At 37.0% G+C, this 13,897-nt stretch overlaps 2 protein-coding genes across 3 annotated transcripts; one reads left to right on the top strand and one right to left on the bottom strand.

Annotated features, from left to right (window-relative positions):
- The first annotated feature begins 569 nt into the window (after positions 1-569).
- On the top strand, positions 570-4,570 carry syt18b (synaptotagmin XVIIIb). 2 transcript variants are annotated; one of them, XM_030136071.1, is made up of 5 exons: positions 570-1,225; positions 1,379-2,394; positions 2,613-2,769; positions 3,486-3,646; positions 3,773-4,570. In XM_030136071.1, the coding sequence occupies exons 1-5, from the start codon at positions 1,081-1,083 to the stop codon at positions 3,920-3,922; spliced, it is 1,629 nt and encodes a 542-aa protein (XP_029991931.1). In that variant the 5' UTR covers positions 570-1,080; the 3' UTR covers positions 3,923-4,570. The 2 variants fall into 2 exon arrangements, with proteins under 2 accessions (XP_029991931.1, XP_029991932.1); XM_030136072.1 differs by having other exon boundaries at positions 573-1,225; positions 3,776-4,570.
- On the bottom strand, positions 4,224-13,419 carry LOC115420361 (zinc finger protein Dzip1). Its single transcript, XM_030135599.1, has 16 exons — positions 13,414-13,419; positions 13,233-13,295; positions 11,596-11,825; positions 11,238-11,502; positions 11,099-11,163; positions 10,938-11,001; positions 10,723-10,822; positions 10,562-10,604; positions 10,376-10,463; positions 9,436-9,511; positions 9,262-9,344; positions 7,641-7,739; positions 7,441-7,548; positions 7,156-7,350; positions 5,323-5,383; positions 4,224-4,969 (listed from the first exon to the last, which is right to left on the bottom strand). Exons 1-16 carry the CDS (start codon positions 13,417-13,419, stop codon positions 4,755-4,757), a joined length of 1,761 nt encoding a protein of 586 aa, XP_029991459.1. The 3' UTR covers positions 4,224-4,754.
- Positions 13,420-13,897: the final 478 nt, after the last annotated feature.

Genomic DNA, 13,897 nt, shown 5'->3' with positions numbered 1-13,897 from the left:
ATAATGATTAATTAAGTGATGCAATGTATTACATTAATCAAACAATTGCGATTTCACTGTCTAATAAGAAACAATTTTATAGCTAACAGGTCATTGTTCTTCACCTAAGGTATGTGGATCACTGCAGTTAGGAAGTGCTGTACATCCATAAAAGTGCAAATTTGCAGTACTTTTTTTTTGCCTATGTACTTAAAGTAGTTAGCTATTGGGCAGATTTATTTATTTTGCAAGAATTAATCCAACTAATGTTTCCTTTTAGCTCTTGTGCCTGATTCCTGATTGACTGATGACAGTAAAACTTGTGCATTTTTTCACGGTATACTTATCATCACAAAAAGTTTATCAAATTAAAACCTAGAAATTGCACATGTGGGATAGAAAAGACAAAGAGTTTGCACTGGGAGTTAATTCCTTGACCTATGACAGTCGTTTTACTAATGGAGATAAGAGCTTGGTGCTCAGCATGGTGGGCGGGGGATGGGCTGCAGGATTTACTGTTACTTTGATGGTTATTCTATAGTGACACTGCTGGATTGGCATCTGGAACTGCAGAAGAAAGACGTTACAGGCACAATGAGAGGTATTATGAGATGATATCTCCGCCCACATCCCTAACCCGTCAGTGAGTAATAATATCAGTCAAGTCACTTTGCAGAGATTGCTGTCGTGGGATGAAACCACAGTAAACTATTTTGTCTGGAGAGGCAGAAACAAAAATTATTGTAACTTTGTTGCACCAGGAGAAACCTGCAGCAGCTGAAGAACATTTGGAAGGACGTGCATCCTACATGAGAAATCATTTTCATGGAATATGTGAACAGGTTTGGTTCAACCTAAAATTTGTTATTTTAGATCGAGGATGTCCTAACGGGATCTGACAGAGATGTTTTGGTGCCTTCTGGACTCCTTACCTATGACTGTGATGCTCAGAAGCAACAAAAACATGGGGAAATATAACCAGGACTGAAAACCATAATGCGTTTTCACCAGTCAAGCAAAAACTCTTTCACTGGGATATCTGTACTTCTGTTTTTGGATGTTTTATAGTCTCAGATAAACCTACAGCACGCTGTTGGCACCATGCCTTACCACGACGAGGAGTACCCAGGTCAGCCTCTCTGGCAGTCTGTGCTTTTGTTCTGCTGTAAGGGTATGATCGAGGGCATCATGGTCATACTCTTCTTCTGGCTCCTCATACAAGTCCTTTTCACCAAACAATTAGAAGGTAAGATCTTTTGCTTATTTTAATGCAATGCACAGGGAAGTTATGGTAAAATAGTTCATGCACTCAGTCATGTAATCTGGAGGATGAAGTACATCAGTTATTGAGTGATCCCCATCATCTGACTGGTCTTATTATTCTGTCATGTGCCTACAGTTCATCTCCAAGTTCTGCTTTTGGTTGGACTGATAACCTTCTGTTTGTCTTTGATCTTCGGATGTTTTATATGCTGGAGGAAAAGCCAGATCTATGCATCAAATGACAAAGAACCTGTGGCATCAGCTCCATCTCCTGCTGAACCTGTCACATGTGCACAGAGCCCCCCTCCGTCAGCGGCTACAACCACTTCCAGGCACCAATACGAGGAGCTGGATGGAGATGTGCTGGACTACCCCTCCACGTTCTCAAGCCCTGCTGTCTCTGAGGGTGAATTTACTTCTCTGTCTATATCTAATCGAGCTTGTACCACCTCTCAGTGGAAGGAGCAACAAAAGTCCTGTTTTTCCCTACGGCGCCTCAGCACACCACAAGTATCGTCAGCCAATTACAAACCCATAGATCCCAGTCATGTTTCCTTGCCGATTTTCCCCAGACTAGGACTTTTGGCCAAAACATGTAGGGCCATACAGAGACGGTGCACTGTGAGTGGGGATAGCATATCTTACAATGAACACAGCAGACTCACAAGCCCCAGTGCTGTCTTTCCTTCAATGCCTGAAGAACCGATTCCACTGGTTCCATTGAACTACGGCTCCAGCTCGAGCCATCAACCAGTATCACCAAAACCATGCCTCCATTTCACTATGGCCTTTTCTACAGAGCAGAAAACACTGGCAGTCACAATCCTCAGCATCACTGGGACCAACCATAAGCTGGAGGAGGTGTCAGTACTGGGCAGCCTGCCTCCTCTGTACCCCTGCCCCACACAAGCCTCCATCTGCAGCCACCTCAGCCCCAAAACCCCCAGCCTGGAGCTCCTCCTGAAGGTGAGCTCTGTGAAGGAGCTCCAAAAGTGCGTCCTAAGAATAGCTGTTTACACTCGGGAACAGCCCAGTTTGAGAGGTACCACTCTGGGGGAACTAGAGGCTGAATGTGGTGAAAGAGACTGGAAAACAAACCACCTGTTTTATTTCACAAAGGAGCTAAACCAAACCAAGTGGAAACAAAAGGAGGTAACTGCATTCACATTCTAGTTTTGATGTTACAATTTAAAACTGCCGGATTAAAAGGTAAGGAACAGCATTAATATTGTTTGTGTGACATTTGTTTTGCTGTCTTGATTTTTTGCATGAGATTTGTCCATGTTCATTGTTCAGTACACTTCAATCTATGGTGCCTTCTGATTGTAGTTACTGTCTCTACTCTCTGAACTTTTGCACTTTGACCGCAGAGTCTGAGCCCCCTGGATACAGTGACACGTAAGGGGCTTAGCTGTCCTCCACAGATCTTCATTCTCCTCCAGTACCAGACTCTCAGCCACTGCATCAAAGCCACGGTTCTCAGAGCAGATAACTTAGACAGCCTCATTAGCACATCTGCAATACCAGGTAAAACCACTGTTTGTTGTTTTCTGTAGATACAACATACAACGCAACTTAAAATGCGACGGAAAATCATAATGGAATTCCTTGCAGATATTGTACATACAGAAAAATTATGGTTGACAGCTGTGTGGGCAGAACTTTTGCCTTTCAGAGGCAGAGGTAAAGTAATTCCCTATGTTTGCTTTTAATGTTTAGGGGGATTAAATGATGTCTTACAGGACCCGAATGCAGCAGGAGATCATCCCTTTTTAATGACATTGTGGTTTAATCCTTCACTATTCACAATCCTCAGGAAAATGTTTCAATCTCCTCTGGATCTAGTTCTGACAGATCTAATCTTTGTTTGCATTAGCCTGCATCAGCATTATTTTTCTTTTTATTGCAGATGAACACAAATGTATGAAAAGCCTTTAGATGTTATGATATCTGTTTCATACACAGTAGGTCACACAAACCAGACTGGGATTATCTTTGCTCTTTTATATTAGTTGGCAAATATTTAGACAACACAGAGAGGATCAAAATGAACTATGATAGATAGAGAAACAACATCTTGTACTGTTACTCTGCCACATAATGTCACTTATAATTATACTGATGTAAAAAAAGAAAAAAAAAAAAAAAAAAAGAGATGTACTTGTTTTCAGTGTCTGATTGAATCTTATTTTATTGTTTCAACTGTAGATTTCTCAACACATTTATACATTTGCTCTGTGTAGATTATCAGGTGGTGATTAATCTACACCATGAGGGAGTTATAATCAGCAGCAGAGAAACTACAGGAGGGTCTTCAACTGTGTGGAATACGCCTTTCCTCTTTGACCTGCCACCAGGAGACATCAACCAGCTGCCTCTCATGCTGGAGTTTATAATCATGCAGGTAAGATCATTTTTGAAGATCACACTTCAAGGAAACACACATGAATGGCAACATTTAGATAATACACCACAACTACTCTGTGATGTTTAAGGTATAAATCCGCATTCCTTCTGCTTTCCTGTGTTGCAGAATCAGGTGCTCTCTAAAGACAAACTTCTTGGTAGAGTCTTTATCGGAGCTGATGCTGCAGATGCCGGGCGTGCCCACTGGAGGGATATGTGCAGTCTGCAGGTGGAACAGGCACGCTGGCACACGGTGCGACCTGAACCTCTATAGACCTCAAACATACAGTGTAAGAAACTCAGTCGGTCTTACTCTGCATCCAAAATAAATGGTTCGAGGTCATCAAATGCACACAGCTGCTATTCAGCTTTGCATATCAAATGACTGACACTGCATTTCAGCAATAAAAGATTACAATAGCCTTATTTCAGAGATGAAGTGTAAATTTTCTCCTACAGAAAAAGTGGAACTGCACTTTTCCGCATGACTTTTGGAACAACTTGTTTACAGACTGTAAACTTATACCAGAAAATATGTTTTTAATCAAATGTTTAAGTTTTAAGTTAATTTTTTGATTGATTACTATTAAACATTTAGTCTTATTCCTACTGAAACTGAAGAAACACATAAGTATAATTGAACAGAGTATTATGAACACTATCCAGAAATACACATTTCAATATTCAGTCCATTTGACTACATTCATTTCATGTCTAATATATAACATGTAAATTATTTTCTGAAGCAATTCCTCCGTAGCTAAGGTTAAATTCTCTGTAGCATTTCCTGAATGTAAACAATGATGTGAATAATCATATCATGTCATATAAATAAAACACACTTTTTCTTGAGGTACCTTGAAAACTTTTATCAACACAGTTGTGTGTGATAAAAATATTAAAATTGCATATTTTCATCTCACTATTATTGTTATTTTCTGTGTGATTATAAAAATTTCCTCTTCATCTTTAAAATGGTTGAGGTTATTTAGTTACTATGTTTAATGTATATTAATACTTGTTTTTTTATCCATACAAGCTAAAAATATTGCATTGCAAGGACCTGCCTTTGCATGATTAGACTTGTATATAGTAGAAGAGCGTAGTCATTTATCCTGATCTTCATCTTCATCGAGGCTACATATATTCACAAACTCAGCCAGAAATATTCCATCAGGATAAAACAAAGGTGGCTCCTTCTGCAGGTCACTCTGCAGGTCTAAACAGTTGGAAAGGCTTGACTTTACAACATCAGAGAATGTATCTTCAACAGCAGTGAGAGGGTCCTGGATTGGTTGTTTGATATTTAACATGGCTGAATCTGAAAAAAAAAAAAAAAAAAGAGAGCGAGAGAGAGAGAGAGAGAGAGAGAAGGAATGGGAGTAATTATCAAAGAATTATAATCATATTTTGTTCATACTCTGCAAAGGTGAAACAAAAAGGAGAGTTTGTCAGTCCAAATCAGGCCGTGTAAAATAACAGTGCTGACAGAAAAGCTTGTTTTTTTTGTTAAAAAGCCAATGTAGTCATGCTAGCTTTTATTAATTAGACAAATAATGTGTCCCTCTTTGAGATGAAAATGAGATCTCTGTCATTCTGATGGATGGAAACTATAAACACAATTCCAACCACTACAAACACATCTACAGTACATTAACTCACGCACACATTCACCTGGAAGCAGATTCTCATTTTTTGGCATCAGTTTGTTGACTTCCACACTCATCGATGACGTCTGGCAGAAGACAAAATGGTTTCAGATCATATACATCATCCTTATATTGGACACCTTGCAATGTGTCAAGTGTCCTTTCCTTTCCTTTAAAATATTTTTTTGCATATATTTATACTGTTGCCCATAGAATTTAAATATTTTTGCTTTCAGACACATTCCTCTTTTTATTCCTATTTACACACATCAGTTGTCACCTTTGACCAGCTGTAATGCTTACATACTGAGTCACAGCTACACTTTATCAAGAATAAATCACATTGTCACAATCACTTCATGAAAAGAGGTGAAAATGTTTTATTCTAACTTTACGGACAACAATGTATTAATTTTTGAAGGATTGAAAGGCTTATATTATATAAAAACATATATTTACAAGATATAGATAGATAGATACTTTATTGATCCCTAGGTAAATTCAAGTCCCGAGGGAAATTCAAGTCATATATTTACATGTTTTCTCACACTGAGCCTCATGAAAGAAATGTTTGGAATCATCTGCAGTTTCTCCTACTTTCCTAAGCAATGTTTTTAGTGGGAGTGTACCACGTTAGATTCAGTCATCATAACTCACAACTGTGGTCTTAGTTGTGTCAAACAGTATGTAAGCAAAACCCAACTGGTCTGTTTTAGAAATTACCTTATTTTTTGATAAGACAAATTGGAAAACAAATGACAAAAGTACTGATTAGCTGATGTTTCCAATGTATATGATACTGTTATTACACATATATATTGGTTTATGAACATTTATACAATAGATTTATAAATCTTCCATCAGAACGAACCTGTAAAGTGAATGTATCATAATGTGCAGACTGTTTTGAAATAGATCTAGTAGCTCTGACACAAATATCCCTTTTGAGTAAAAGCCATTCTCTCATTAATTCTCAGAATTTCACATTTTGACCCAAGACCGTATCTTGGAAACTACAGCCAATTTTTGATGTAATTTTTCTTTATCAGAGACATGACTTTTATTCTGAAGGCATTTTACTTATAGACCAGTGTTATGAAGCGTGTTGGGTCTTTCCCAAAATACTGTTTTTTTGCTTTTTTTTTAAAGAAAACTACAGAAAAAAAATAAAAAATAAAAATCACATGATGGATACAACATGTGCAGACCACTTGTAAATTGTGCTTCTTCCTGAGAGGTAATTAAAATTGTGAAAAAATGCAGGGATGTTCTCCTAAATCACTCATATTGTGCTTTTAAGAACACATTTGTTGGTTTGAGAGGTTCTTGCGTGAGGTACATTATGCCTAAATGAAACTAAATGGTTCCCTAATGTCATGCCAGACAGTCGCAGGCTGTCATTAAAAGGCAGTGATATACTGTAACACTTTTCCATCCTCTTATGGTTGGAGTCAGATGTGTTCCAGCTGAACGTTTCACTCCTCAATTTCAAATCCGATTATTTACAGAGTAGAGCGAGTCATATGTGAGATTAATGCTGAACTGTGCTTCTCACAGAATGGCAGTGCTGACACCCCTCCCCATGGTGTGCTCTTTGATTAAAGCAGAAGCTGGGATTAGTGCCGTCTGCACATATGTGTCTGTGTATGTAATGAATGTGGGGGAGCCTCTAGTCATTTCACAATACAATTTCTATGCCATGCTTATGCCATTAATGATATTAATTTAGCAGATGTTAATACATCATTATAAAATAGTGTTGAATTCAAATAGGCATATGCACATTTGTTAAGAGGTCTGGTGGCTTAAGGATTTAGTTTTAGTCATGTCGCTGGTGTCCTTTTTATTTATTACTCACTGTAGTATTAAAAGCCTGGTGGTCCTGCCTGTGGATGTTTTCCTCAGCAAGTGTTTTTTCTGCACATGCTCTCTCTTTATCTTCTGCCTGGTCCTCCTCCTCCTCCTCCTCCTCCTCCTCCTCCTCCTCCTCCTCCTCTTCAAACACTGGCATCAAACCTGAGCCCTGATGCCAGTTCCTTCTGTCCAGTGCAGTCTGAATGAAAATGGAAAAACAAAGCGTCTTCTGACTGCACCGCTGTGAAGCTCTTACAATGTTCTGTTTCAGTTTGCTCTGGCTTCTCACCTTTATGCCTTTAGGTGTTTGAGTCCAGTCTGCCTGTGAGATGCTTCCTGATCCATCATTAGTCGTTCCCATTTCATTCACTCCTCGCTCCTTAAACAGACTCTTTAACTATAAGTACAGTAGATTCAGTATATTTTCTTATGTGAGGCTTGTATCATTGACATTTACAGCAGATTTTAGAATACCATCAAATACTGCACCTGCTCAGTGACCATCCTCCTCTGTTGGTCTGTGTCTGAATTATGTGGAGCAACAGGTTTATCTTTCCTGCCTTCCATAGATGGTCTCTCATCTTTAACCTGCTGAGAAGTAATGGTTTTTGTTACACTTAAACCTTAACCCTGTAACGCCAAATGTATCATATTTGATAGTTTTGAAGCCCTCTACATGATCTGTGTGATTTTTTTTTTTTCATGAAAAATCTGATGTACACAATTAGATACATGTAATACACAGATAAACCACCAGGGGGGGAGGAATTACCAATTTGTTACACATGTTTCTGTGACATAATGTTTTTGTTTGTTCAAAAATAATAATACTTGAGCATTGAGCCCCGATGCAGCAAATATGATACAAAATTGAAACTCATACATGAAATTGATATTTGAAAAAAAAATTTTGGGGGGGGGGGTTGGTGGGGGTTGTTCAGAAGGACCAATAAAGGCTCCAGTTTCAAAGAACTGGAATTTTCTGTCAATGATTTAATGGCTCAGGCTTTACAGGGTTAAAGACCTGACTTCCAAAATCTCTCTCTCCATTTTTTTTTTTTATCTAAATCTAATATTTCCTGAGTGATTTTTGACAATTTATGACTTTGTTCTCTGTATTTCTCTGTGAAAATGGGATATTTTTCTATTTAATTTACTGATCATAAAAGCTCTGCATAAATGCAAAAGTTACTATAAGAAAACTGAAAAAAACCCTGAAACAACAGTGACTTTTTCAAACAAAATATATCATTAACTGAACATAAAAACAAGCATCTACAACCACTATCATTTGTTCAACTAGATGGGATTCACTGGTGAATCTGTGTTGCAGAGAATGAGTATAAAATTCATTACAGAGCCCCTGAAAATCAAAATAACTCACATCTGATGCTGTTGAAAAGCTGCATTTTACCTGAAGTATTTTAATGTATTGATAGGATTAGTGGTTCAGAAGCTATTAAACATTTTAGATGAGTAGATGCTTTTGGCTGCCAGGTATTTAAGGGTTAACACCACAGGGAACCATGTTTAGAAGTCATTTTAACAGTGGAGAGTAAAGTAAAAATACTAATATCTAATCTGCGAAGATCACACAGTGTAAATATTTTACTGCAAAAAAAAAGTTTGGTTCTTCATAAAACTATTAAAAACAACAAATACTTGAGAGATGAAGTAAAAGTAATAATACCGCCAGAGCAAGATGGTTCCTGTCAGTGTTTTACTATTTAATATACACTGCTTTTGGATAAATATTACTTCTGTGTTAATGTATATGTTGTATTGTACTGGTGTAGATGATGAAGGTTGAGCTCATCATCTGTTTGTAGCTTCACATCATGTTATGTCCTGAATCAGGTATATCGAAAAAGTTTACATTTTACAAGCTCACTGACCTCTGCCTGTTTTCAGCTTCGTAACAATGTATTTCTCCCTGAATCCAAGACAGTTTTTCAGACACTTATTTAGTTTAAGAATTTTGTCAGCCCATATTGGAGCACACCATCCTTTGGTTCATCACAAACATTAAAAATCAGTGCATTTGGAGATATTGCAGCATGCACTGGATAGAAAACTGTAACCTGAAAACCAACTAAACCTGTGCCGTTACCGAGTACAGCTGTTTAAGAGTCTGAAGCCTGTGTATGGCGAGTATTTTCTCCTGTTGCAACTGGTTTGTTATCCTCTTGCTTTCTGAAATCACATGAAGGAAAACATTTCTCAGATGAGTAGTTAATCAGTGAATTACTGTTCAACAAAGCCTTTTCCCCCAGCAGGTGCATACCTTCTAATTGGGCTTTCAGACACTCTGCAGCCTGTGAATCTGTTTGGTGGTCATTATCTTGACAATTTCCGGTGACCTTTTTCACGAGAGAAGAAACACACAGGTTAACCCTTTATCGGGCACTCATAGAAATACACGGAAATTCAAAGTTCAACCTTAGTGTGTTATTGGAGGACTGGAGAAGACTTTATTGCTTTTATGAAATTTGTCAACATTTTTTACTGTTATGTAGAAAATCAAAGTTAATGAAGTTACCATATTTGGTTAATTATCCATAAGTGGCAAAAAAAACCAAACAAACAAGAAGTATATAAATACAAGAAGAAAAAAAAACACATGTAAGGTGAAAGGAACATGTATTTTAGAACATTAGACCAACGTAAGTTCTGTCCACATCCACGTTATCCCTTTGAACATCATTCCTTACATTAGTACCATTACTTCATGGTACCTAACAAAGCAGGTACACTCACTGTTCATGCAGAGGTGGACCTTACAGACCCTGCAGACCACACTGGACCTGAGATGGTTGCCTTACTGTCCTCACTGTAACTGTTGCTGTCACTGTCTTGTAATGTGTGCGTAAATTACCAAAAATAGTCACTTGCTTGATACAGGGTTTACTGCAGTTTCTATACTGACTCAGATACTGTATATGTATTTTACTCATAGCTTGATGATCCTGTTTTAGTTTGGACCCCTTATGCTTCAGGGCAGAAAACCTTCTTTCATTTTGACTTCCTCAGTCTTTCTAAGCTCTCCAGCTTATTTCCAGCATAAGTGTAGCAATTTATTATGCTATACATAAGCCCCTGCCCTTCATCTCTGTAAAACACCTCCATTTATCATGAATGAACTGCTGTCTGTACCTTTGTTGTAACCTGTTTTCACATAACAGGGGAAATTGAGTTCAGGGTACAAAAGTGGAGCATGTTATTACCTGAGGGGATTTGTTGTGGCTGCTGTGGGAATCTAAAGGTGTCTCCCAAAACAGTGATGACCCTGCTGTCGATGGTAATGTGCTGAAGCTGAACAGGTAAAGAGACAGATAGATAGACAGATGACAGAATTTCATTTGGGACATTTGCTGACAGTGTATTTAGAAAATCTTGTTAAATCCACTCACTCTGTCACTGTCTCCTTGTCCTGAGTCAGCACAGATTCGACGCCTGCAAACACAAGGGCAAAAAATCTTTGATGCCCCCTAATGTTCACAGAATAAAACAGCACTTAATGTTTATGTTGTTAAATTCTGTCTACAGTTTTAACAGATTACAGCGCATTTACCTTTATTTCTGTGAAACAGCGTGTGACTCCTGCTCTTCTCCAGCTCCAGCTCCTGTTTGCAGGCGTCAAGCTCAAGCCTCAGCAGTGAGTCAGATTCTTTCTGCGAGAAAAGTTGCATAACAGAAAATGTATTTATATCGATGACATCTCCAACTATTGAGAGCTTGATTTCTGTAAAAAAAAAAAAATACTAAAGTGTTGTAGAGATACTCCACCTTGTTTCTGGTTAGCAGTGTCTCCATAGTTGCTTTGTATTGCAGCAGCTTCTCAATTTCTTCTCTGAGAAAGAAAATATGAATTGTGTGACAGTATAATTACATTAAAAATAATTCCGTTTTTGTGTTATACGTGATTTACTCTATAAATACTGTCTCACTTGTCTTTTTGGGCCTCTTTCTTGAGTTTTTCTATCTCAGCTGCCACATGCACATCTCTTTGGATCTAAAATAAGCACAATTATTTAACTGCACAGTTAAGAAATAAACAGATTATTTAATTAAAATGATAGATGTTACTTCATGTTTGGAGTTTCTCTTTTTGAGTTCTTCTAGTTCTGCTTGTGTGGACTGCAGTGTCAAAGCCACCCTCTGCCATTTCTCGGTCCAGTGTAAAGCCACAGCTTGTAGCTCTTCAATGCTTCGGACTCTTCCTGCATCTTTTTCCTGATACTTTTCCTCTTGTAGTTGTAGCTTCTCCTCCTTCTCAAAGACCTCAGACTCCAACAGAAAGCAACGATCCTTCAGTTTGTGGTTTTCTAATTCTAAAGATTCAGAAGATTTCCTAAAAATAAAAATAATAAATGATGAATATGTATGAGAGTGGAAATGTTCTACTTTGCAGAAAACTCAACTGAGCATTTCTTCACTGTCTCACCTGAGCTGGCTGTATTTTTCTTTTAGATCAGTCAGCTCCTTGTGTCCATCTGCAGTGATTTTGCTCAGCAGCTCTTCTTTTTCTTGGATCAGTTGAGTGCGTTCTGCCTCCAGAGCTGTGATTTGATCAGATTTTTTGACTGTCTCTGCTGTTCGTTCTTGTAGTTCAGACTGTGATTTTTCCAGACTCTGCTTGATTTTTTCAAGTTCACATGTTAGTTGGTCATTTACCTGGTGTACACACAAAACCAAAATCATCAAAATATCTAAATAAAAGTAATTCTTTAAATAAGAATGCTTAGTTTATTGTTACTTAGATGTCTTATAACACTTTTTCCCATTGATCTGATGAATGGGTGAAGTTTTGCACCAGTGTCAATCTGAGCTAAAACATAAGCCTGAAAATTTTACATTGATTTTACTTTCCATTCTATTTTGTTTTAGTTTGGTTTGCATTGCTTATTTTGGTTTTTATTCAGGTTTCATATTTTTAACACCTTTTTTAACATTAACAATGTTTTAAACATAAAGGGCATTTATCACAGGTCTTCGTACACAACTAATGTTGAAAGAGATGTTACCAAAATTGCATGACCCCTTTTCATATTACGTATAAATGACATTTAAGATTAACATTATAACAACATTAAATGCAAACGATCATAGATATTTTTTTTTATATTTTCTATATGCTATGTTGTGTAATGCATGATCAAAAGGTTGATTAATAATGAAATGAAACAATGGCAGCCTTTAATATTTGTCACTGGGACTTCCATAAATGTACATATTTGTGTGATTTTTGAGCATCAAGATGACATGCAGATCATTGTTCTATATGAAAAGAAAGGTCTGACTTTTCAGTGACTTTTGTATCTTGCATTCAGTGGTAACACTTTTAACCCATAAAGACCCAAACATCCACTGGTGTCCAAAATCTTCTACTGATCTAAACTGTTTAATACCTGTTGATCCACTAATCCTATCAATACATGTAAATAATAGGTGTAAAATGCAGTTTGTCATCTTTTCATGGTCATCAGATATGACCCATTTGGATGTTCAAAGGTTTCATTGATTCACCAGTAAAACCCATAGATTTGGATCAACGACTGTAGATGGAGACACTTGTTTTCTGTTCAGTTAATGATAGATTTTGTTGAAAAAGTCACTTTTCTTATAAATTTCCTCCTCTTAAGTTTCTGATATAAAAATCCTCAACTTTAATCTGAGCTTTTATGAACAAATACATGATCAGTACATTAAATATAGGAAAATACATAATTTTCACTGAAACAATGCAAAACACACAGCATAATACTATAATAAATGTTGATAAATCACTTCAGAAGGGGTAAATTTAATGGGAAAAAATCATATGGGAACTGTCATAAAAGTAGCACGGGTCTTTATGGGTTAATATTACAAATATTTGCATTTTCACTATTTGGTGGTTGTTGGGTACAGTTTTCTGCGGATTAATAACATGACTTTTTATCAAACTTGGGTATTTACCATTGCAATATGTGAGATGTGTGAATGATTTTTAAACAAAAATTAACTTTTTTAATTTTAACCAGTTTCCTGTTCGTAATCGTCTGGTTTAGAGTCAGTCAGTTGTTTATGTATCTCACCAACCTCTGAACTTTGATCAGTCCTCTCCAACTGCAGCTGGGCTTTCTGTTGCAGATCTGCTTTCACCTACACAAAATGATCACAAAATATTCTCAGACAACCAGATTATTAATTCCAAAGACTTGAAATTTAATTAATTAATTGTAGAGTATAGCATTAGACAGTTAAAGATGTTATTGCATACCTGCATCATGTGGTTTTTATCAGAGTGAGCCTCTGAAAGTTTTGTCTTTATTTCACTTATTTCATCTTCCAATTTCAGCACTTGAGTCGACAACATTGCTTTTTCCTGAGCAGAATCAGAAATATAAAGATGTGTGATTTCAGTTACAAAAGATCATCATGCTTTAAGATACTAATAATAATAATAATAATAATAATAATAATAATAATAATAATAATAATAATAATAATAATAATAATAATAATAATAATATATTTAATCTGAAAGGGACTGCTGACAAGGCATGCTTGGCTGATCTTGTTATTGGCTTCTCGCAGTTGTTCTTGCAGTTCAGACTGGTTTTGTGCAGCATCAGTAAGTCTCTGACTCATCTCTTCTGTTTGATTCACTAGAATCCTCTGGGTCTGTGGTACAAAGACATGAAATACAAATACACTCTTTCATGTCTAAAGGTGAACATGGATGCACAGGAATTTCTCATTTT

The sequence above is a fragment of the Sphaeramia orbicularis genome, chromosome 6 (genome assembly GCF_902148855.1).
Source record: "Sphaeramia orbicularis chromosome 6, fSphaOr1.1, whole genome shotgun sequence".
NCBI lineage: Eukaryota > Metazoa > Chordata > Actinopteri > Kurtiformes > Apogonidae > Sphaeramia > Sphaeramia orbicularis.
Note: the sequence above shows the minus strand (reverse complement) of the source record. Positions and strands in the feature narration are given on the sequence as shown.